The sequence below is a fragment of the Pantherophis guttatus genome, chromosome 5 (genome assembly GCF_059756535.1).
Source record: "Pantherophis guttatus breed Tessera chromosome 5, ASM5975653v1, whole genome shotgun sequence".
NCBI classification, from domain to species: Eukaryota; Metazoa; Chordata; class Lepidosauria; order Squamata; family Colubridae; genus Pantherophis; species Pantherophis guttatus.
The window spans coordinates 84,258,060-84,281,129 of record NC_142067.1 but is presented as its reverse complement, the minus strand read 5'-3'; the positions used below and the strand labels follow the sequence as shown (position 1 = coordinate 84,281,129).

The 23,070-nt window shown below is 42.1% G+C and overlaps 1 protein-coding gene across 6 annotated transcripts in view; it reads left to right on the top strand.

The window, feature by feature from the left end:
- The window catches only part of GLRA2 (glycine receptor alpha 2), a 294,664-nt gene that overhangs the window by 45,337 nt on the left and 226,257 nt on the right, over window positions 1-23,070 (top strand). For all 6 annotated transcript variants that reach the window (XM_034435027.1, XM_034435018.1, XM_034435011.1 and 3 more), the window contains one exon: window positions 18,801-18,883. In XM_034435027.1, the coding sequence (XP_034290918.1) occupies window positions 18,801-18,883 (83 nt within the window). The remainder of the gene's footprint in view (window positions 1-18,800; window positions 18,884-23,070) is intronic.

The window sequence follows — 23,070 nt, the reverse complement described above, 5'->3', positions numbered from 1 at the left end:
ACTTTTTCCCTGATTTATTTCATTAGTCATTATAATCCTTATTGTCTTCTCCTTCTCCTTGTTTTGTTTGCTGATTTGTGTGTTTTGTCTTTTCCTCCATTCTTTCTGTTGTCTCCTCCCTTTCCTGGACATCTTGATCTTTGTTCATTGTCCCTTGTAAAATATTTTCTATTTTCCTATCTATGCCTTGCAGTAACTTTTTTATCTCCCTAAAGTTCTTTGTCCAAAGTATCAATGCTTTGGAACATCAACAGTATTTCTTTTGAACTTCCACTGATTTTCCTCATGTAGAGCATCTCATCTTATTTTGATAAAGTCTGCTCTTATTCAATAATAAAAAAAAACATATATTCAGGCCTAATGTTGCTCCTCAAAGAATACAATAGTCATAGTTCTTTTATGTCCCAGGATTATTCCATCAGATGTTCAGGTAGTCCAGGAAGCTCTCCAAATATCTCCTTTATAGGTTTAGTAATATATCTTAGCATTCAGATGTTGCTTTATTTAGGTATCTTCCTTGTTCTCACAGTTGAACCTCCCATAGTCATAGAGTAGATAAGTATAGAACAGTAAATATCACCACAGTTCTCCAAATGTTGTTTATTTTTCTTATCAAAATTTTTCCAGGCTTATAGAGTATGGTATATTTTCATTCATCAGTAAATGGCACTCTCAGCTTAGGTTTCAGCATTGTCTCAGTTCTAACAGGTATTTAATCAAATTTTAATTTGATTTATAAAAGCAAAGCCAATTATTAAAGTAAATAGATCCAGCATTTTAAAATGCCTTTCCAAAATAATGCCTGTCCAATTTAACCATCCAATTTTCTGTGCTTTGAAATTTTTAACTTTCCCCCTCTTAGTTTCTTTCTTTCAGGTCTGTAGTTTTTCTCTATGTGGTTATTCACTGTTTTAACAAATAGTTTGGGTTAGGGTTTTTTTCCTCTTTTCTTTTTAGGATTAGGATTTAGATAAAAAAGGAATCATCTCACCCAGTTCCATTCATTGTTCATTTACACCACTCCTGTGATTTCTTTGTTGCCTTGGCTGTCCCAGCTTCACAGTAGCCATTTTTAACTGCCTCTTCTCCTCGTCGTGAGGAGGTGAGGGAGAGGGAAGAAAGCCCTGAATCAAGCAGGAGAGATTGTGACTCTCCACGACCTGCAGGGCACCCCTCTTTTCTTCACCACCCCTCTAGGGTGGCTTTAGCTCCTTTCGGAGCCCTCTAACAGGGAGAACTCAGTGTGGGAGCATGGAGACCTGCTCCGATCTCACTGTGACATCAGCTGGAAATCCAGTAGTCTCACTTCTATTTAGCTTTTAAGACCAAAGTTAACTAATCATGGTTAGAGGATTTCTCTGCAGGGATTTAGGTTATGCCTATGCCTATCAGAAACACAATCTCATGTTATTATTTTTGTTTATATATTTATGTGCAGATATAATTATTATATAGTTATATAATTATAATTATCATTTTATTAAATTCTATATGCTTTATCTTTCAATAAACCCAAGTCCAAAGATGCAATTAACTGATTTTCTGTATGAGAAAAGTTAATGAGGCACAAACATGTTTATTCAGTATGATATTCTTTCAAGATATATCAACAGCCTCAGAGTGAATGGCCACCTGAATTCTCAGAAGTAAATGTGCTGTTACTTAACAGTGCTATTTTCACCTGTTTAATCTGAAGGAAAACAGAATGCTCTTATTTGCTTGAGTGATGCCAGATACATCTTACTAGGAGCAATGGTGCAGTAGTGTGTATATTTGGAGTGCAGTTGGATAATTTTTCTGACATTTGTACATGTCACAGAAATAATATTTCAAGCTGTCATTTCAGATTTGTAAGATGTATATGCTTCAATGAAAGTTAATATGATAAAGTATAAATAATAGTTGGTTTTGAATCCAAAGCTTATCATATCATATTCTATAGACCATAAATGCCTCCTTCATAGACAATCAGTATGAAGGAAATATATTGGACTCTATTCCTAGCAAGTACTTACTTTAAGAATTATTTGGTAAAAGCCAGTGGGATGGAATTTGTCTTCCTACTTCTTTTCACTGGATGAAAACTGTATAAAGTAACCTTCTACGCCTCTCAGATTCTGGTTGATGGCCCTTGCAAATGGCCAGTGCAAAGGAAGATTTCAACAAGTCTGAAATTTGCAGTAGATTCAAGATGATCAACAGAAAATATATCAATGTGCCAGGCATAGCAACCTTTTGGTCTCAGTCTTGAATATTATTTTGGCAGGAAAAGGGAGGCCATTTAAATAGGTAAAAAAGTTTCCTCTATACCAGAGTTTGGTATGAAAAGCTCTAATCTAAAGAAAAAAGTACACATTTAAAACTAAATTTGTGAAGTTGATAGTGCTGTACATCTTTGCTCTTCCCAACTTCTCTGCATGAGTGTCAGGTTCTGAAAGAAGGAAAAACTGCAAAGCAATACGCGGGTTTGCAACGTGGTTTATCTCCTCCGGCATTCACTGACCACCAAAGCAATACAATACTTCAAAGAAATTGTCAGAGCTAACATCTGGTACTCCCCACCACCATTTAACTGTTCCCACCACCACGCCCTCTCCCACACACCTGCCCCGTCACCATGTGATCCTGGAAGCATAGTAGCCGCTGCGTCATTTCCCCCAGTTGGAGGGCTCTCCGCTTTGTCTTTGGTGCTCCTGCAGGTACTCCCGCAGCCTGCAGCAATTCTGCCTCTCTGCTGGAGATGCCCCACTGGCAATTGTTGTTGTCTGGTGCTCTCGCAGTGTCCAGGTGCTTCTGCAGCTGCGGCTCATCGCGCCTCCATTGCACCACCGGAAATGCTCAAGCTAAGACCGCCAATCAGCTGGTGAGCGCTATCTCCTCTCCAATCTCCTGCTGCAGCTCCACACACACACACACACGAATGGCAGCTCTGGGCCGCGAGGAATACCAGAGCTGACAATGAGTTCTCTCTTCATTGCCAGATCTCACCCCACCAAGAGGCAATATTTGAAAGATGTCTTTGTCAAAGTTTTGGTCACACTCTCAGACCTTTATATTTGTGAGGAGGAATTGTAACCTCCAGTTTAACTCATAGCGCTTCTTCCATACCTGAGGGCTGACCATTTTGTGTTTGCTACTGATGAAACAACACTAGAATTACGAATAGGTGGGGTTGTTTTTTTTTGGTTCTTGCTTTCCTGAAACTTCAAGAAGAAATAACTCCAGTTTAGAATTCCAACATATACAGTCAGGCCATGATATCTATGAAACAATACTAAATTATAGGCAGGCTTAGTCAGTCAACAACAATAAACTAGAATAAGCACCCACAAAAGGTATAGGGATGGGACATTTAAGGAAAATATTTGCCTACCAAGTGTGGAAACTTCAGGAGTTCTGATCAATATTGCAATAGCATTTTAGCTTATATAAAGCTTAGCACTTTATAGCATTCTCTGGGCAATTTACAATGTAGAAGCATTATTTGCATATTTCACACAACAATCTGGATTCTCATTTTACCAACCTCTGGAAAGATGGAAGGATGAGTCAATCTTGAGCCGCATCAGGATAAAACTCCAGGCTGTAAGCAGAGTTTTGCTTGCAATACTGCACTTTAACTACTATGCCACCAAGGTTCTATATTTATATCTTTGGGGAAAATGGAACTACACATTTGTACTTAGGCTTTGAACTAAAAAATAAAGATGAACCAGGCTATCTCGATTAATTCAACAAAACAATCCTAACTAACATTATTGAATTAAAAGGTTTATTGTTAGTAATCACTTTTCTCATTAAAAAGAGAAAAGTGCTTATCTTCTAACTGATTCCTTATTTGTTTCTCAACAAAGAATTTGTTGTTTCTTCAGATTTAGAAGTTTAATGTTTTCTGGTTTCATAGAATTATGCCAATTATTTACTATTTATCATGTAATCAAATACCCATACCTTACCTTACTTTAGTAATTTTTTTACAATTGAGAACAAAACTTTCTAGTTGGAATCTTTCTTTGATCCAACAGGATTCTTCCATTTCCATTTAAGCAAATGATTTGAAATGATTATATACCCAACATTAGTCATGATTGGTCCAAGAATATTGGTAACCTCAAGGGCTTCCTCAGTCAATACTGCTGAACATTGATAGCAAGTTTTCTATTTCAAGGAACATTTCAAAATGTCAATCTAAATTCCCATAAAGTTAACATTGTTTTAAAAAAACCCAAAAACCCCTCCCAAAAAACAAGGAAGAATGAGAGCCATTTTGTTTCATTGTCTTCCCTTTTGAGAGTTTCAGGTTTCCCCAGCATGTTATTACACCCAAGCACTGAAACGTTTTCACCCCTGATTTGCGTAGAAGAAAGGTGAGGTTCTTAATACCTTCTGATGAAGAAACCAAATTTGAAGCTCTCACATGAAAGTAGCAACAGATTATTTCCAAAGAAATGTGATACTGAAGCTTTGAACTTCAGCTGACACTAAGATATTTACAATGGCCAATATTACACAGGATTCTGTCCCTTTTATACCCAATGGAAATAACTGCCCTTAAATAGTTTGTATTTATTCTAGTGCATTTGACTAGTAAAGTCTTTGTCAGTTTGGTCAGGGCTGATAATCATAATCATAATCATAAGTTTATTTGTCAAGCATATATAAGATAACAGGTAACAGTATAAACATAATTTGAATACATGAAAAGAGTAAGTAAAAAAGAATATTAGGACAGGGACAGTAGGCACGCTGGTGCACTTATGCATGCCCCTTACAGACCTCTTAGGAATGGGGTGAGATCAACAGTAGACAGTTTAAGGTTAAAGTTTTTGGGGTTCGGGGAAGAAACTACAGAGTCAGGTAGTACATTCCAGGCATCGACCACTCTGTTACTGAAGTTATATTTTCTGCAATCGAGTTTGGAACGGTTTACCTTGAGTTTGTATCTATTATTTGCTTGTGTATTGTTGTGGTTGAAGCTGAAGTAGTCATTGACTGGAAGGATATTGTGGCAGTTAATTTTATGTACTATGCTTAGGTCAGACTGAAGTCGGCGTAGTTCTAAGTTGTCTAAGCCCAAAATTTGAAATCTGGTGGCATAAGGTATTTTATTGCGGTTAGAGGAATGGAGGACTCTTCTCGTAAAATATCTCTGGACTCTCTCGATTGTATTTATGTCCGATATGCAGTGTGGCTTCCAGACAGTTGAACATGGAATCTTCAGAACAGCAAACATTCATATGGTTTGTAACACTATGTGAATTTATACTTCATTTTGTGTATGTGTACATTGCACAGACACTCCAGTCTCATTTTAAATTTATTGTATAATCCAACATAGCATTTTAGAGAATTTTGATTTTCCTGGTAACAGTGCCTTAACCTGGGAGAGATTAGCAGTGAGAACACAAAGATCAATGTCAAAACTAAAAATTACTGCTTGTTCTCCAGGAAGATATCTCTCCTTCCCTTCCCACAGTTATATTGGTTGTGCCCAGATAACATTTATAAGTTGTGTTTTTGTGCATGTGTTTTTTTTAAAAAAGATAAAGCATTGGATCTTGCACTCCCAAAGGAACTATTTTTTGGGGGGGGAGCACAGCGGAAGAAAAATGATTCAATTATCTTCAGGCAAAATTGTATGAAATTCTTGGCTATTTGAAATGTCTTTTTAAAAATGTATGTTTTTCACTATAAAACTTGCTAATTGATGGAGAAACTCTCAATAGAATTAAAGCAAGGATGGGATGGGATAGGGTAGGGTAGGGTAGGGTAGGGACAGCAAGCCTTGTAGGCAAATACAGAACTTGTTCAACATATTAATAACAAGAAAAAAGTCAAGGAAAAGTAGGTCCACTAAAGAGAGAAGATGGCAAGGAAGTAACAGGCAGTAGGGAGAAAGCAGAGCTGCTTAACTCATTCTTTGCATCAGTCTTCACACAAAAAGAAATTATAACCCAAAGTTATATACCAAAAAAACTGCTGTAAAAGTCAAACTAGAAATAAAAATTAAAATAAGCAAGAAAATGTTAAGAGAACACCTATCTGACCTTGATGAATATATATCACTGGGACCTGACAGAATACATCCCAGAATTTTGAAGGAGCTGGCAGATGTTATCTCAGAACCACTGTACCATATCTTTCAAAAATACTGGAGCACTGGGGAAGTACCTAAGGATTGGAAAAGGGCTGATGTTGTTCCAATTTTTAAGAAAGAAGGGGAAAACTAGACCCAGGAAACTACAGACCAATCAGTCTAACATCAATATCTGGGAAGACCTTGGAAAAGATAATCAAAAAATGTATCTGTGAACAACTAGAAGCAAATAAAGTTATAACTAGTAGCCAGCACAGGTTTGTTAAAAACAGATCATGCCAAACCAATCTTATTTCATTCTTTGAAAAAGTCACTAAATTAGTAGACCAGTGAAATGCTGTGGACATAGTATACTTAGATTTCAGTAAGGCATTTGACAAAGTAGACCACAGCTTACTTCTTGGTAAACTAGAAAAATGTGGAATAAACAACATCACCACCAGATGGATTTGTACCTTGCTGGCAAACTGTACTCAACGAGTAGTCTTTAATAGTTCTACATCCATATGGAGAGAAGCAAGCAGTGGGGTACCACAAAGCTCCATCTTATGCCCAGTACTCTTCAATATCTTCATAAATGACTTAGATGAGGGAATAGAAGGGGAACTCATCAAATTTGCAGATGACACTAAACTGACAGGAATAGCCAACATCCCTGAAGACAAGCTCAGGATCCAAAAAGATCTTGACAAAGTTCAACAATGGGCCCATCCAACAAAATGAATTTTAATGTGGAGAAAAGCAAAGTTTTACATTTAGGCAGGAAAAATCAAAGATATAAGTACAGATTAGGCAAGACCTGGCTCAAAAACAGTAACTGTGAGAGGGACCTTGGAGTCCTAGTGGACGATCACTTAAACATGAGCCAGCAATGTGCGGCAGCAGACAAAAAAGCTAAGACAATCTTGGATTGTATAAACAGAGGCATAGAATCAAGATTATGTGAAGTATTTGTGCTGCTTTATAAAACCGTTTTTATAAAACCAAAACCAATTTTGATTACCATACTACAAAAAAGATGTTGAGACTTTGGAAAAAGTTCAGAGAAGAGCAACTAAGATGATCAAAGGCCTGCAGACTAAAACATATGAAGGGGCTGGACTAGAAGATCTCCAAGCTCCATTCCAGCTCTATTCTATTCTAAGCTATATTACTTATATGAGGTTGGGATTTACTTCTGTATATGTGGATCCTGTATCCCTGAGAAATAAGTTCCTTCTTTTGCTTCTACAGCACTGTAGTTTTCACTTTGTTAAATGAATCTTTATTGCAGTTTTCTCATGTTACAAAAGAGTGACACAGTTTAGCAGCTGAAAGTAACATCTTCCCTTCTAAATCCAAATAGATTCTGCTTTAAATCCTTCCTGATCCTGTGGCATTGCTTCATCTAATAAAAATTACGATGCCATATTTAATTAAAAATGGGAGAAATGTTGGCAGAGTCTGTTTATAGTTTTGTCTATGGGGAGCAGTCTTGGCTGGAAAGTTTTTTTTAAAAAATTGGCAGTTTCATATGGAAATCAGGACTAATAGGATTTTTTAGAATGTTTACTGGATGTAGGCCAAAGAACACATCTGTGTACATAGGAGTCTATCTGACAGTAGTTTCAGCTGGCATAAACCGGTAGTGACTTATGGCAGTCTGTGAACTGTGTGAAACATTTCTTTTGGCAAAGTCGCACTAACATAATGGCACAGTTCAAAAAATAAATGTTCCTATGAGTTTGGTTTGTAAATGAGTGTCATTACACTTAGAAACAGAAGCATGAAGGAAAGCAATAAGAGTTTTGGTGCATTCTATTTGGAGAGACTTTATTTTCTTTTTCAAGAATACTATGCTGAGTCCTGGGTGCTATATTTCTTTAAAGACAATAATAAATTGAAATGGTTCACTATAGAGCTACAAAGCTGTTCATGGTCAGATACAGCGGTGGGATTCACTTACCTTCCCTACCGGTTCACAAATGTGAGCACACACACTTCATCTGAGTATGCGCACGGCCTTCTGCGCATGCGCAATGCTTGCAGATTACATCTGGGCGGGTGTGTGGAGCCTCCTGCAGTTGCCGCGACCGGTTCACCTGATCCGGAGAGAACCGGCTGAATTCCCCCACTGGTCAGATATTATGAGAACAGATAGAAAAGACTGATGTAGTCACCTGCAAAGGGGGGGGGAAATCATGCTTCAGATAGGTCAAGAACAGGGCACCAATGTATGTTTTGATAAAAGTAGTCTCAACTCCCCTGTTAAACAAAGCAAGTATCATTCTAAATGTTCATATTATTTTAAAAATGTACCAAATTCCCTATAATCTCCTTTATACAGTTTTATAAAAACTGTAAAATGATGATTGCCTATGTTTGGCTTTAAGGTTGCTGCTAAGCTTTTGGTATTTATAGTGGGTTTCTGATAAATACTTTTACCTAAAAATGAAATTCTCAGTCATCTAATATTCATGAAAACAAAACAAACTGCGGTTGCTGGCAAAATATCAAATGAAAATGAAAGGAATTTCAAAAAAAAAAAAAAAAAGCCAAAGGATAGAGTTTGTACTTTTACTCTACTATTCTATAATACTAAGACCCTTGATTAAAGGACCAAATGATCACATTATTGAATTAATACTTTGGATTAGATTGTGCCAGAAACAATGTGCATTTCATATGCCTTCCTTCTATTCCTCTACTTCCTCTATTGAGCCGTTGTGTCGCAGTGGTTAGAATACAGTACTACAGGCTACTGACAGGGTTCCAAGGAACACCCCCAATGAAAGAAGACTCCAAGGCTAGACCTTCCTCAAAGTTCCATTTTATTAGAGATGTCATATTGGCACATCTAGGAAAACCTGAATCTGAAAGCTTCCAGGTTTTCCCCACCCAGAAGAAAGTCCAAGTACCTTTCCCTGCACCCACATGTCCATCACATGGTCCAATCAATGCACCCTCCCAACTGGAGATGCTTCCCAGTCACAGCGCTCCAGGTGCAGGGCAGAATGTCCTTGACTCTCAGAGAAAAGAATGTTATTATGGCTAGATATCTCCTCCACTCCACACAATCCCCCCTCCCAGTTTCCCACAGCACTAAATGTGGCAGCCCTGTAGATCCAAAGAAAACATGGCTTCCAGGGCTGACAGCTACTTCTGCTGACTGCGGGCTTCCTCACAGGCTCAAGGTTGACTCAGCCTTCCATCCTTCTGAGGTCAATAAAATGAGGACCCAGATTATGGGCAATGTGATGACTGTAAACTGCTTAGAGAGGGCTGTAAAGCACTGCAAAGCAATATATAAGTCTAATTGCTATTGCTATTTATTCACATAAACTTCTTAATTTATTTCTATTTGTGTGTGTGTGGGAGGGGGAGGCAATAAGCCCTCATTTTTTCTATCAGAAATCTGCCTAGTCTTCTTTATTGTTCTATGTTCTTGCAGTTTTTACACCAGGGAACTTAACGGTACATGTACAAATATAATATAAGTAGTCCTCGACTTACAACCACAACTGAGCCCAAAATTTTTGTTGCTAAGTGAGACAATTGTTAAGTGAATTTTGCCCCATTTTATGATCTTTCTTGCCACAGTTGTTAAGTGAATCACTGTAGTAGGTATGTTAGTAACACTGTTTTAAGTGAATCTGGATTCCTCATTGATTTTGCTTGTCAGAAGGTCAAAAAGGTGATCACATGACCCTGGGACACTACAACTGTCATAACTGTGAGTCAGTTGCCAAGCATCTGATTTTGATCACATGACCATGGGAATGCTGCAATGGTTGTAAGTGTGAAAAACAGTCATATGTCACTTTTTTCAGTGCCATTGTAACTTTGAATGGTCACTAAATGAACTGTTGTAAATTAAGGACTACCTGTAGTTCTACCTGCCTGAAGAAGTTATAGAGAAGAAAACTACCATGATTTTGGGATAATAATGGTGTTACTTTATGGTAATCTGATCATGTAACTCTATTGTCCCATTTGCCATGAATATTTTCTAGTTTTCTGGAAGACAGTCAAGGTATATGATGTTCTATAGAGCTTTTGACTCTTGAAGAACTGTGTGCAATAGTTGTTTTTACTCTAGGATTTGTTATGGTGGAGGTGGGAAGGGCTGTTTTATAATGCTTTGACTTCACATGGTTGCTGTAGAGTGTAGGGCTGAGCCCTTAAAAGAGTAGGCTGAAATCATCAGACATTTTCACCTAAATGTCTCTGAGTCTTCACACTCTGACCCTGCCTCCAATCCTGGGTGTTCCTGCTGATAACATCTATCTTACAAATGAGCACATCACTTGTCAACCTTTTTAGCAGCTTCTGGTATGTGAAAGAAATAGGGTTTGCCCCATTGCCGCCTTTCTAGCAAGTAAAACAGTAATAATTAAATAAAGACTACAGCATTACCTGCTGGCAATATATTATCAAGATGTGTGACTAGAGATATCAGTCCTCTCCCCTGCCACCTTTGGAAATAGGTCAATCTCACAAAAGCTAAATGAAAAACATTTTAAAAAATATTTGTGTCTTCAAGTACTGGTAAGTCCTGACTACTGGCAATTGCCTAGACCAGGGCTGTCAAACTCACAGCCCGCGGGTCGGATGTGTGATGTGCTGGCCATGCCCATGTCCAGTTTAGCAAAGGGGAAAAAAGTTACGATACATCATGTGATGCCGCTGTGACACCGCAAGTTTGACACCCCTGGCCTAGACAATTCCCTGCAGTTTTCTTGGCAAAATTATTGGAAGTAATTTGCCATTGCCTTCTTCTAAGACAGGATCCAAATTCACCAGTTACTAGACTAGTTCCTTTAACTGCTACACCAAATTGGCATGTATTTATAATATGCAATGTTGTGTGATCAAGAACATAGTGTCAGTGTTGCAAAGCTGGCATAGACAGTCTGACACATAGATTATTATTATTATTATTATTATTATTTATTGAATTTCTATACCGCCCTACTCCCGAAGGACTCAGGGCGGTGCACAGCCATGAAATAAAACACATAGATATACAAAATTTAAAATCGAATAAAATGAATTAAATAAATTTGGCTGAATTAATACCCAATTTAAAATACCCATATTTTAAAATCCATTAAAAATTTAGAATTTACACTTAAAAGGGAGAAGATTTAGGCGAGGCCAGCTTGATGAAACAAAAGCGTCTTCAACTCGCGGCGGAAGGTGCGCAGATCCGGAATCCTCCGTATCTCTGGGGGGAGCTCATTCCAGATCGTCGGTGCCCCCACAGAGAAGGCTCTCCCCCTAGGGGCCGAGAGCCGACATTGTTTGGCCGACGGCACCTGGAGGAGCCCCTCTCTGTGGGAGCGTACTGGTCAGTGGGAGGCTGTTGATGGTAGTAGGCGGTCCCGTAAGTAACCAGGTCCCAAGCCATGGAGCGCTTTAAAGGTGGTAACCAGAACCTTGAAGCGCACCCGGAAGACCACCGGGAGCCAGTGCAGCTCGCGCAGGAGAGGTGTTACATGGGAGCTCCATGTTGCTCCCATAACCACCCGTGCGGCCGCACTCTGCGCCAGTTGGAGCCTCCGGGTGCACCTCAAGGGGAGCCCCATGTAGAGAGCATTACAATAGTCCAGACGAGAGGTGACGAGGGCATGGGTGACTGTGCGTAATGAGTCCCGATCTAGAAAGGGACGCAACTGGCGAATCAGGCGAACCTGATGAAAAATCCTCCCGGTCACGGCCGTCAAGTGCTCTTCTAAAGACAGCCGTGAGTCCAGGAGGACGCCCAAGTTACGAGCCCTTTCCGTGGGGGCCAATGATTCGCCCCCAATAGCCAGCGATGGCGCCAGCTGACTATATCGGGACGTCGGAAACCACAGCCACTCGGTCTTGGATGGGTTGAGCCTGAGCCCGTTTCTCCCCATCCAGATCCGCACGGCCTCCAGGCACTGGGACATCACTTCAAGGGCATCGTTGGGGTGGTCCGGGATGGAGATGTACAGCTGGGTGTCATCAGCGTACAGATGGTACTTCACCCCGAAACCACGGATGATCTCGCCCAGCGGCTTTACATAAATGTTGAACAGAAGGGGCGAGAGAACCGATCCCTGCGGCACCCCACATATAAGGGGCCTCGGGGTCGATCTCTGCCCCCCTGTCAACACAGACTGCGACCGGTCAGAGAGAAAGGAGGAGAACCACCAGAAAACGGTGCCTCCCACCCCCAACCCTTCCAGCCGGTGCAGCATGATACCATGGTCGATGGTATCAAAAGCCGCTGAGAGGTCTAACAGGACCAGGACAGAGGAACAACCCCTGTCCCGAGCCCTCCAGAGATCATCAACCAACGCGACCAATGCCGTTTCCGTGCTGTACCCAGGCCTGAAGCCCGACTGGAACGGATCTAGATACGACGCTTCATCCAGGTACTGGGGTAGCTGTCGCGCAACCACACTCTCAACAACCTTCCCAACGAAGCAAAGGTTGGAGACTGGACGATAATTAGCCAATACTGCCGGGTCCAGGGAAGGCTTCTTGAGGAGAGGCCTCACCACCGCCTCTTTCAAGGCGGCGGGAAAGACACCCTCACCCAACGAAGCATTTATAATCCCCTGGAGCCAGCCTCGCGTCACCTCCCGGGAAGCCAGCACTAACCAGGAGGGACACGGGTCCAACAAACATGTGGTCGTGTTCAATCTACCCAGAATCCTGTCCACGTCATCTGGGGTCACAGGATCAAACTCATCCCAGATAACAGTCTCAAGACCTGTCTCCGTCACCCTCGCTGGATCTATCCCGTCAGAGTCCAGACCTGCCCGAATCTGAGTGACTTTGTCATACAGATATTGAACAAAATCCTCAGCTCTCCCCTCCAAGGGGTCCTCCCGCGCTTCCTGGTGGAGCAGGGAGCGGGTCACCCTAAACAGGGTGGCCGGGCGATTATCTGATGACGCAATAAGAGCAGTAAAATGAGTACATTTTGCTGCTTTTATCGCCACTAGGTAACTCCTAATATAAGATCTTACCAGTGTTCGGTCAGATTCAGAAAGACTAGCCCTCCAACAGCTCTCTAGGCGTCTTTTCCGGCGCTTCATCTCCCTCAGCTCCTCGGTGAACCAAGGAGCCAGGCGAGATCGGCGCCGGGTCAGAGGCCGCAAAGGCACGACTCGATCCAGGGCTCCAGCAGCCGCCCTATCCCAGGCGGCCACTAGGTCCCCAGATGAGGCGTGAGCCAGAACCTCCGGGATTGGCCCAAGCTCCATCTGGAACCTATCAGGTTCCATCAGGCGCCTGGGGCGGTACCATCTTACCGGTTCCGCCTCCCTGCGGTGGGGTGCTGCGGTTCGAAGGTCAAGGCGAAGGAGCGAGTGATCTGACCATGACAAGGGCTCGATGACTATATCCCCTATCTCGAGATCACTCAACCACTGTCCAGAGACAAAAACCAAGTCCAGTGTGTTTCCCCCAGTGTGCGTAGGGCCATGAATTAGTTGGGTCAGGTCCATGGCCGTCATGGAAGCCATGAACTCCCGAGCCACCTCAGACGCCTCACCCACGGATGGCAGGTTGAAATCCCCCATGACCATAAGTCTGGGGGTATCAACCGCCACCGCGGCAATAACGTTGAGTAGCTCGGGCAGGGCTGCCGCCACGTGGCAGGGAGCCAGGTACGTGATCAGCAAACCCATCTGAACCCCATGGCCCCACTTCACAAGGAGGGACTCACAACCGGCTGTCTGAGGTACAGTGGTCTCCCTCGGCCTAAGGCCTTCTCTAATAATAACCGCTACTCCCCCACCCCTCCCCTGTGACCTTGGCTGATGGAATGCGTGGAAACCTGGTGGGCACATTTCTACCAGAGGGACCCCTCCCTCTGGGCCCAACCAGGTCTCCGTAATACCCGCCAGGTCCGCTCCCTGATTAGTAGCAAGTTGGCTAATCAATTAAATTTAAAAAAATTCAAAAGACCATAAGATGGCATTTACCCTTATAATTATCCCAGGCTTTGAATTTTGCAGATCTAAAAAAAATTCGCAAAGAAAAATTACTGTTTCAAGTTTTATAACCATTTTATTACCATTTTATAAGAAAATAATAATAATAAACCTCCAATATCAATATAAGACTAAAGTACAACTAATCTTCAACTTACAGCCAGTCATTTAGCAACTGTTCAAAGTTACCACAGACCTTCCAAAAGGTAATTACTACCCAGTCCTGAAGTTATGTCCTTGCAGCACAGCTGTGGTCATTTGCCCTTATGAGAGATACTGCAGTGTGCCCCCTATTTCCCCTTCTATCCTGCCCCACTGGCTACCACATGGCCTGCTCATGCAATCCTTCCCACCTTAGTCACCAATTGCTCACTTACCATTCAAAGAGCTCAGGAGGTCAGGGTAGTGACGGAGGACAGACAGCTCCATTGCTGAGCCACATGGCACAATTTCTGAAGTGGCTATCTTTTTCTGAGCAGAAAATAATAGTGGCAAAACTAAGGCTGGTTAGCTTTCAATGTTAATCCTAACCTTAGATTCGCTAACATTATTGAGGAAAGGAAAACCAAGAGAAACTAACACTGACAGAGCTAAAAGAAATCATAGAGGTAACATTTAGCTCCAGCAGTATTAGCAGTAAGCTGTTACTACTTAACAAGAAAAAAACAAAGCCTAATTAAGGAACTACCAAGGAGAAACCAACACCCCAGCAACTATGTCAGGGAAAGCTACTGTACACAAACAGAGCAAAACCCACTCCCACTGAAGGTGTTACCTACTCTGGTAATGAAATATCAGCAAACAAGCTCAGAGACCATAAAAAGGATTCTAGAATAAGGAATGTATATTGTCAGTCTGGGAAGCTAGCTATCATTCTTGACAGTGCTGGTTAGCACCCCAACAGTTGTAAACCACATGAGTCTTTACATAATTAGTAATATAGGTAGTCCTCAATTTACAACAGTTCATTTAGTGACCGTTCAAAGTTACAATGGCACTAAAAAAAGAGACTTATGACAATTTTTCACATTTACAACCATTGCAACATCCCCATGGTCACATGATTTATATTTGGATTTTTGACAACTGACTCACATTTATAATAGTTGCAGAGTCCCACGGTCATGTTATCACCTTTTGTGACCTTCTGACAAGCAAAGTCAATAGAGAAACCAACTGTGTTACTAATTTCACAACTGCAGTGATTCAGTTAACAAATGTGGCAAGAAAAGTTGTAAAATGGGGCAAAACTCACTTAACAAATTTCTCACTTAGCAACATAAATTTTGAGCTCAATTGTGGTTGTAAATCAAGGACTATCTGTATAGAAACACCATTAATAAATCAAGAAGTATAGTCATATGAGTAACAAAAAGTATTCCAGTGTTTCTGTATTATTGATTATGCTAGTTTAATTATAAACTGTTCCATTGCACAGGGTATAATGATACTTTACTCTGTATAATATAAATAAAAATAGGGTAGCACATGGTAATATGTTAAAAACATGACTGAAAGATATATGCCATTTGAAAACTACACAGCTATAAATAGAAAAGCCAAGTAAATCTAATTTTAGGGGAGTGGTGGATTTTTGTTAGTTATTTCTGATGATGAGTTACTAATGTGATAGGAAGATACATTTACATTGTATATGTTATTTGTGCTGATTAGCAAAGATTATGAAAAAGAAGAAGAATCAAGTACAGGAGAGTTTCTGGTACCACATCCTACAAATGTGACAAAGTCAAATAAACACAACTGCATAGTTCTGTTGGAAGAAATATCAATCTGGTTCGGTTCCAAGCTGGGAGAAAGACACTGGAAACATGGAGGCTGAATGGAAAGATGGTTTAATAGTGAAGCAGACCCACCAAGCACATGGTTCTGGGCAACTGACCATATGGAATTGAGAGTGGGGGGGGTATACCTTTTCTTGGGCTTTGAACTTGAACTTCCTTTCCTGTGCAAGAACATGTATTCTACTGGCTGTTGTCAGATTCCTATGGGGTCATGTTTGTCTGAGCTTCCAGGTTTGGTTGAAGTTTGCTGAGTGATGCAATGTCCTTAGAAGATTGTGCAATGCAGTAAGGTCTGTGTTTCTGTTAAATGGTCCTATTATGTCCTGAAAGGCCATGTCTTAATCCCATCACCCTGGAACTGAAGGTCTTTCGTCTTGTAGATAGACTGGCCCAGTCCTTTTGGAGCAATTAAGAAAGGTGAGGGCTGCTTTCCAAGAGCATGTTTCTCCTTTAGGGAAATATAATATTCTGCCTTTTTAATATTTCTCATAATATTTCATTCTTCTAGGAGAGGGGTGGGGGCAAACTTTGTACAGTTCAAACAAATAAAATTCTGATTAACAAGCTAATTAAGTGTAGACTGGATGGTATACTTACAATGTGATTCCAAAAGTGGCTTGAATACAGTATTCCAAAAGTGTTCAGTAAAAGTTCCTTATCAAACTAGAATGAGTCATCAGTGGGAAGTCATAGAATTTGGAGTTAGACCTAATACTCTTCAAAATTTTAAATTAATGCCTTGAAAAAGGAGAATTATTTATTAGATTTAACAAAAGTTGATGGTATATTTAAGAGTCTTTAGAAAATAAAAAGAGAGCATTCAAATGCCTGAATTAGTGGATAAATTAGTGAAGTGGGCTGAAAGTAGCACCATGAAATTTAATAGAGACAAATGCAAAGTTCCTGAGTTACAAAAAAAATATATCACATGCATAAATACAAGATGGAAACTATACTGACCTGATCTGATCTAGGCAAAAAGGATCTAGGAATCTTTCTTGCCAATAGTTCCTGCCCATCCAATAAGATTTAGTTAGGAAGGCACTCTTTGAGTCTCATCTTTGCAGGTTTGCTATCATTAGGGGCCATGGAGGCATACCTTTTCTGTAGCTCTTTATCTTTCCCTCTCCCTCCCTCTGTCCGTTGGCCTCTGCTCCATCTTAGAGTAGATCAACATCACCCCTGTTTGCATTTAGGAAGACTGTCTAAACCTGTCTATTGCAAACAGTGTGACAGATCTCTTCCATGCATTATGAGTTTTGTTGTTGTTGCTAGGATTGCTTTCCTTGATGTGACTTTCTAATGGTTAGGAAATTACTTCTTATTGGGTTGGAGGGAGTTGCTTATTTTTCTCTGTTAACTACTTCAGTTTATTTTTGTGTCATTTGCAAGCTGCTCAGAGCTTTTAGGAACTGAGCAGCATATAAATTACAGTAATCAATAACAATATAAGTAACAAAATATGCTGAATGTGCATCAGCAGTGGGATGAGTCTTCTAAAAAAAGACAAACACAGTTTTAGGCTACATGAATGGCAATTTAGTTTCCAAATTATGGGAAGAAGTAGCTGCACTTTATTCTGAGTGAGACTCACCTTAATTCCTTTGTCCAAATGTGGGCATTTAGTTTTAAGGAAGTCTGAGAAGAAGCTAGAAGAACGGTATATTAGTAATGAGAAAACATTATTGGAAGAAATGTTGAAGACTGAGAGACATTCTCTAATATCCCAGACTGCAGAACCCAGAATAGTTGTTTTATGTCACAGAAAACCAGATTCTGGATAAATGTTAATATCAGTTCTGTAAAAGTAAGAAGCTAAGAGTCAGTGATTAAGAAGGTTAACTCCCTTCCCCTTAATGTGATTGTATATTTAAGAATCATATATTGGGAAGGCATTAATTGTAGTCCTGCAGTGAGTAGACATTTGGACTCCATGACCTAAATGGTTTCTGATATTGTGGTTCTCTTCTAAGGAAGTGTGTTGATCTACAACTGAGATTTTATTGGATTCTTACCGCACCATCCCACTCTTGTTAGCCCCCTCTCTCTGTATGAGAAACTTTGAGTTACTTATCTAAATAGAGTTTGCAATGAGCTCTCCTTTATTTGCATTCATTGACTACAAGTGATCTTGATTGCCATTATTTACTGATCAGCCTCACTATATTTCAGCACAACATCTTATAGCAAATATATGTTTAAACATCTGTTAATACACATTAGGTGCAGGGGTGGTATTCACTTACCTTCACTACTGGTTCTCAAATGTGAGCGCATGTGTGCTCTCTTCACTCGCACACACCGCCTCCGCGCATGTGCAGGGCCTTCCACGCATGTGCAGATTGTCAAAAATGGGATGTGATTACATCTGGGTGGGTGGGCGGAGCCTCCAGCCACTATCACTACCAGTTCACCCGAACTGGATAGAACTGGTTGAATACCACCACTGATTAGGTGAGGAATTGAAGGTGCCACTGTTGTAATCTCTGTATATGGTCTTTTGCTAAATTAAACTATCATCTTAATTCTAAGCCTACTAATAATATTTTTTTTAATAATTAGTTTTTTGTGATAGCATACATGTTGGTTGAACAGGTTTAAAGCATCAGGTTTGTTTGTTTTTTAAAAGATATGGCTCTAGATTTTCTTTTTGTGCACATGTGCATGTGTTTCTGTATGTCTAAAAGAAAAAGAATATAGTGATCATAGAATAAAATGTTGAAGCCATTCAAAGGATTAAATTTCATGCAAGTCTACACCACGTGCTACTTGCAAAATGAATAGTACAAAATGCAATATTTCATTTAACAATAGGTGACAAAAAGCTCCAAATTGGATAGATTGTAATAAGCTTTGATCATTTTCCTTCTAGGAGTGGGTATTAAGGCTTCATTTTAGCGGCAATTCCATACTTAATAAACATATTTACATTTCTTTGCATTCCTTTAGGCTAACATTAACTTTATCCTGTCCCATGGACCTAAAGAATTTTCCCATGGATGTACAAACATGTACAATGCAACTAGAAAGCTGTAAGTCAGATATTATATATATATTTAAAAAATATACCAGTCATAATCTTTGAGATGCTGCATATAATATCACTTCATGTAGTATAATACTAAGCTTCTGGCATATGCAGAATATATCACTGAAGAAAACAACTGGAGAAAGCAAACTGAAAAGGGATACAGTATCTCTACTACAGCTGCTACTACTTGTTTACTTTACTATTTTTGAAAAGAAAAAGTTTAATTTCAGTGGCCTTAATTTGTTCTTGTAATAGAACCCATTATGTCATCTTAAGACCTTGAGGGCTTTTGAGAAGACAGAACTAAATGTTCTAATTCACAGGTGTCAAACTCACCGCATCACGTTGCCGTCACATGATGTTTCATGATGTTTTCCCCCTTCGCAGAGCTGAGATGGGCTTGGCCCGCATGTGACACATTTGGCCCATGGGCTGCCAGTTTGACACCCCTGTTCTAATTCAACTTCCTATAACCTGGCAGAACCTTTTATTCTCCAAATCCCACAAAGAAGGTGACTGGGAATTCTGGGATTTGCAGTTCCTATATGTTTGGAGAGAACTTTGGGTGGTGGTGGTGGGGAGGATCTTATTTCTCAACATTGAGGAATGGATATGCCTTTATTGGACAGGATGACTACATTTTGAGCCATTTGTTAATGTTTATCAGTAAGCAAGCTGTTTGCTTTCTCTACTTCTTTCTCTTTAGTGATAGCATACATTGTTTTCATACTAAAGGTCCTGAATAAAATGTCTCTTTGGATAATTGAAATGTTTGACTTGGAGGGCTATTTGACACTTGAAATATAAAGGCAAAGAATAAATACATTGAGTAAATAGTGACATTTCTGAGGCAAGCCATTGGGGGTGCATCTTTACATTTAATATACAATATCAATCCTCCATATCCCCAAAGGCAAACAGCATGAACTGGATGCGGGTAATAATAATAAAAGTGACAAGTATAGAAGCAACTGGATACTCCTGAGGTACTCAGATATAATATTTCAAGAAGGTGATGTTATTATCCAAATAGGATTGGAGACTTGACAGCATCTAATGCAGATTTTTCCAATATAGAGTTGTCAAAATATATTAGACCTAAAAGTGCCTTAATTTGTGGCTGCCATGCTGTTGTGGTCTATAAATTGTAGTCTCACTTTATGTAAGATAGCATGCAGCGAAGAGGAAGTTGAGGGGTTTTTTATCGGGATTTTTAAGTAAAATTTTAAGGGGACCCGGGAGGAGGGGAGGGGGTTGTAGAGATGGACCGGGGGGGGGGTTTCATATAGCCACTGGGTGGGATGATGGGTCGCTTGGGCGCAGCAGAGGGATCACGGAAGAAAATTTGTCTGGGGAACAACGAGGTGTTGGGAAGGGCAGTGCAATTGAAATAGTGAGTGGGAGGGGCAGATACGACGGGCGCAGGGGACCATATCATGTTCCAGGGGTGCACATACTCTGTCTACAAGTGATTGTGCACTCTGGCCCCCAATGCGTGACTCGGGCCTCAGGCCCTGGGTTCACGGTTGATGTTAGGTAATGCCAGGTCGGTTGTTAACAAAGCCCCCCTCATTTGTGATCTTATTTTGGAGGGGGGTGCAGACCTGGCTGGTATTACAGAGACCTGGTTGGGCCACGAGGGGGGGTTCCCCTCATTGAAATGTGCCCACCAGGTTTCTGTGCATTTCACCAGCCGAGGGCCCAGGGGAGGGGTGGGGTAGTGGCGGCGATTATTAGGGAAAGTCTTAGTCCAAGGGAGACCACTGTCCCTCAGATAGCCAGATGTGAGTCCCTCCTCGTGAAGTGGGGCTGTGGGAGGCAGATGGGTTTGCTGACTATGTACCTGGCTCCCTGCCACGTGGCAGCGACCCTGCCCGAGCTGCTCGACATTATTGCCGGGGTAGCGGTTGATACCCCCAGACTTATTGTCATGGGGGATTTCAATCTGCCATCTGCAGGTGAGGCGTCAGAGGTGGCTCAGGAGTTCACGGCTTCCATGGTGGCCATGGACCTGACCCAATTAGTTCAGGGACCCACTCACACAGGGAGACACACTTGATTTTCGTCTCTGGTCAGTGGTTGAATGATCTTGGTAGAGGGGATTTAGACATTAAACCCTTGTCATGGACAGATCATTTTCTTCTTCGCTTGGATTTTCCTGCCGTTTCCCCCCGCCGCAGGGAGACGAAACCGATTAAATGGTTCCATCCCAGGCGCCTGATGGATCCTGAAAGGTTCCTGACGGAGCTTGGGCCATTTCCTGAGACCCTGGCACACTACTCGACTGAAGACCTGGTGGCTGCCTGGGAGAGGGCGGCCGCCAGGGCTTTGGACCGTGTCATGCCTTTATAGCCTCTGACCCGATGCCGACCTCAATTGGCTCCTTGGTTCTCCGAGGAGCTGAGAGAGATGAAGCGTTGGAAAAGTTGCCTAGAGAGCATTTGGAGGACTAGTCAATCCGATTCCGACCGGACACTGGTGAGGTCTTATATCAAGACCTACCTAGTGGCGATAAAAGTGGCAAAATCTAACTATTTTTCTGCTCTTATCACATCTGCAGAGAACCGCCCAGCCGCCTTGTTTAGGGTGACCCACTCCCTTCTTCGGGGGGGGAGTGCAGGAAGATCCCTTGCAGGGTCGAGCTGAGGCTTTTGTGCAATTCCTGCATGATAAAGTCGCTCGGATTCGGGAAGGCTTGGACTCCGACTGGGTGAGTCCGGAGGAGGAGACGAGGGTAGGTCTTGAGAACATTATCTGGGAGGAGTTTGATCCTGTAGCTCCTGAGGATGTGGACAGGGTTCTGGGTAGGATTAGTGCCGCCACATGTTTATTAGACCTGTGTCCCTCCTGGTTGGTACTGGCCTCCCGGGAGGTTACACGAGGCTGGCTCCAGGGGATTATAAATGCTTCTCTGAGTGAGGGTGCCTTTCCCGCTGCCTTGAAAGAGGTGGTGGTGAGGCCCCTCCTCAAGAAGCCTTCCCTGGACCCATCTGAATTAGCCAACTACCGTCCAGTCTCCAACCTTCGTTTTGTGGTGAAGGTTGTTGAGAGTGTGGTGGCACGACAACTGCCCAGGCACCTGAATGAAGCTATCTATCTGGACCCATACCAGTTGGGCTTCAGGCAGGGGTACAGCACTGAAATGGCATTGGTCGCATTGGTGGATGATCTCTGGAGGACTCGGGACAGGGGTTGCTCCTCTGTCCTGGTCCTGTTAGATCTCTCAGTGGCTTTTGATACCATCGACCATGGTATCATGCTGCAGCAGTTGAGGGGGTTAGGAATAGGGGGCACCGTCTTGCGGTGGTTCTCCTCCTTCCTCTCCGACCGCTTGAAGTTCGTGTTGACAGGGGGGCAGAGGTCGACTTCGAGGCACCTTGCATGGGGAGTGCCGCAGGGGTCAGTCCTCTCGCCCCTTCTGTTCAACATTTATGTGAAGCCGCTGGGTAAGATCATCCGTGGTTTTGGGGTGAGAGTCCATCTGTACGCTGATGATACTCAGCTGTACATCTCCACCCCAGACCACCCCAACGATGCCCTTGATGTGATGTCTCGCTGCCTGGAGGCCATGCAGGTCTGGATGGGGAGAAATAGGCTCAGACTCAACCCCTCCAAGACTGAGTGGCTGTGGTTCCCGGCGCTGCGATATAGTCAGCTGGTGCCATTGCTGACTATTGGGGGTGAGTCTTTACCCCCCACAGAGAGGGCCCGCAATCTGGGCGTCCTCCTGGATGCACAGCTGTCTTTAGAAGAACATATGATGGCCGTGGCCAGGGGGGCTTTTTATCAGGTTCGCCTGATCTGCCAGTTGCGGCCCTTTCTGGACCGCGACGCCTTGCACACAGTCACTCACACCCTTGTCACCTCCCGACTGGACTACTGCAATGCTCTCTACATGGGGCTCCCCTTGAAAAGCACCTGGAGGCTCCAACTGGTCCAGAATGCAGCCGCGCGGGTGGTTATGGGCGCAACTCGTGACACCTCTCCTGTGTGAGCTGCACTGGCTCCCAGTGGTCTTCTGGGTGCGATTCAAGGTGTTGGTCATCACCTTTAAAGTGCTCCATGGCATTGGACCTGGATACCTTCGAGACCGTCTTCTGCCACCAGTAGCCTCCCACCGGCCAGTTCGTTCCCACAGAGAGGGTCTCCTCAGGGTGCCATCGGCCAAATTATGTCGGCTGGCGACAC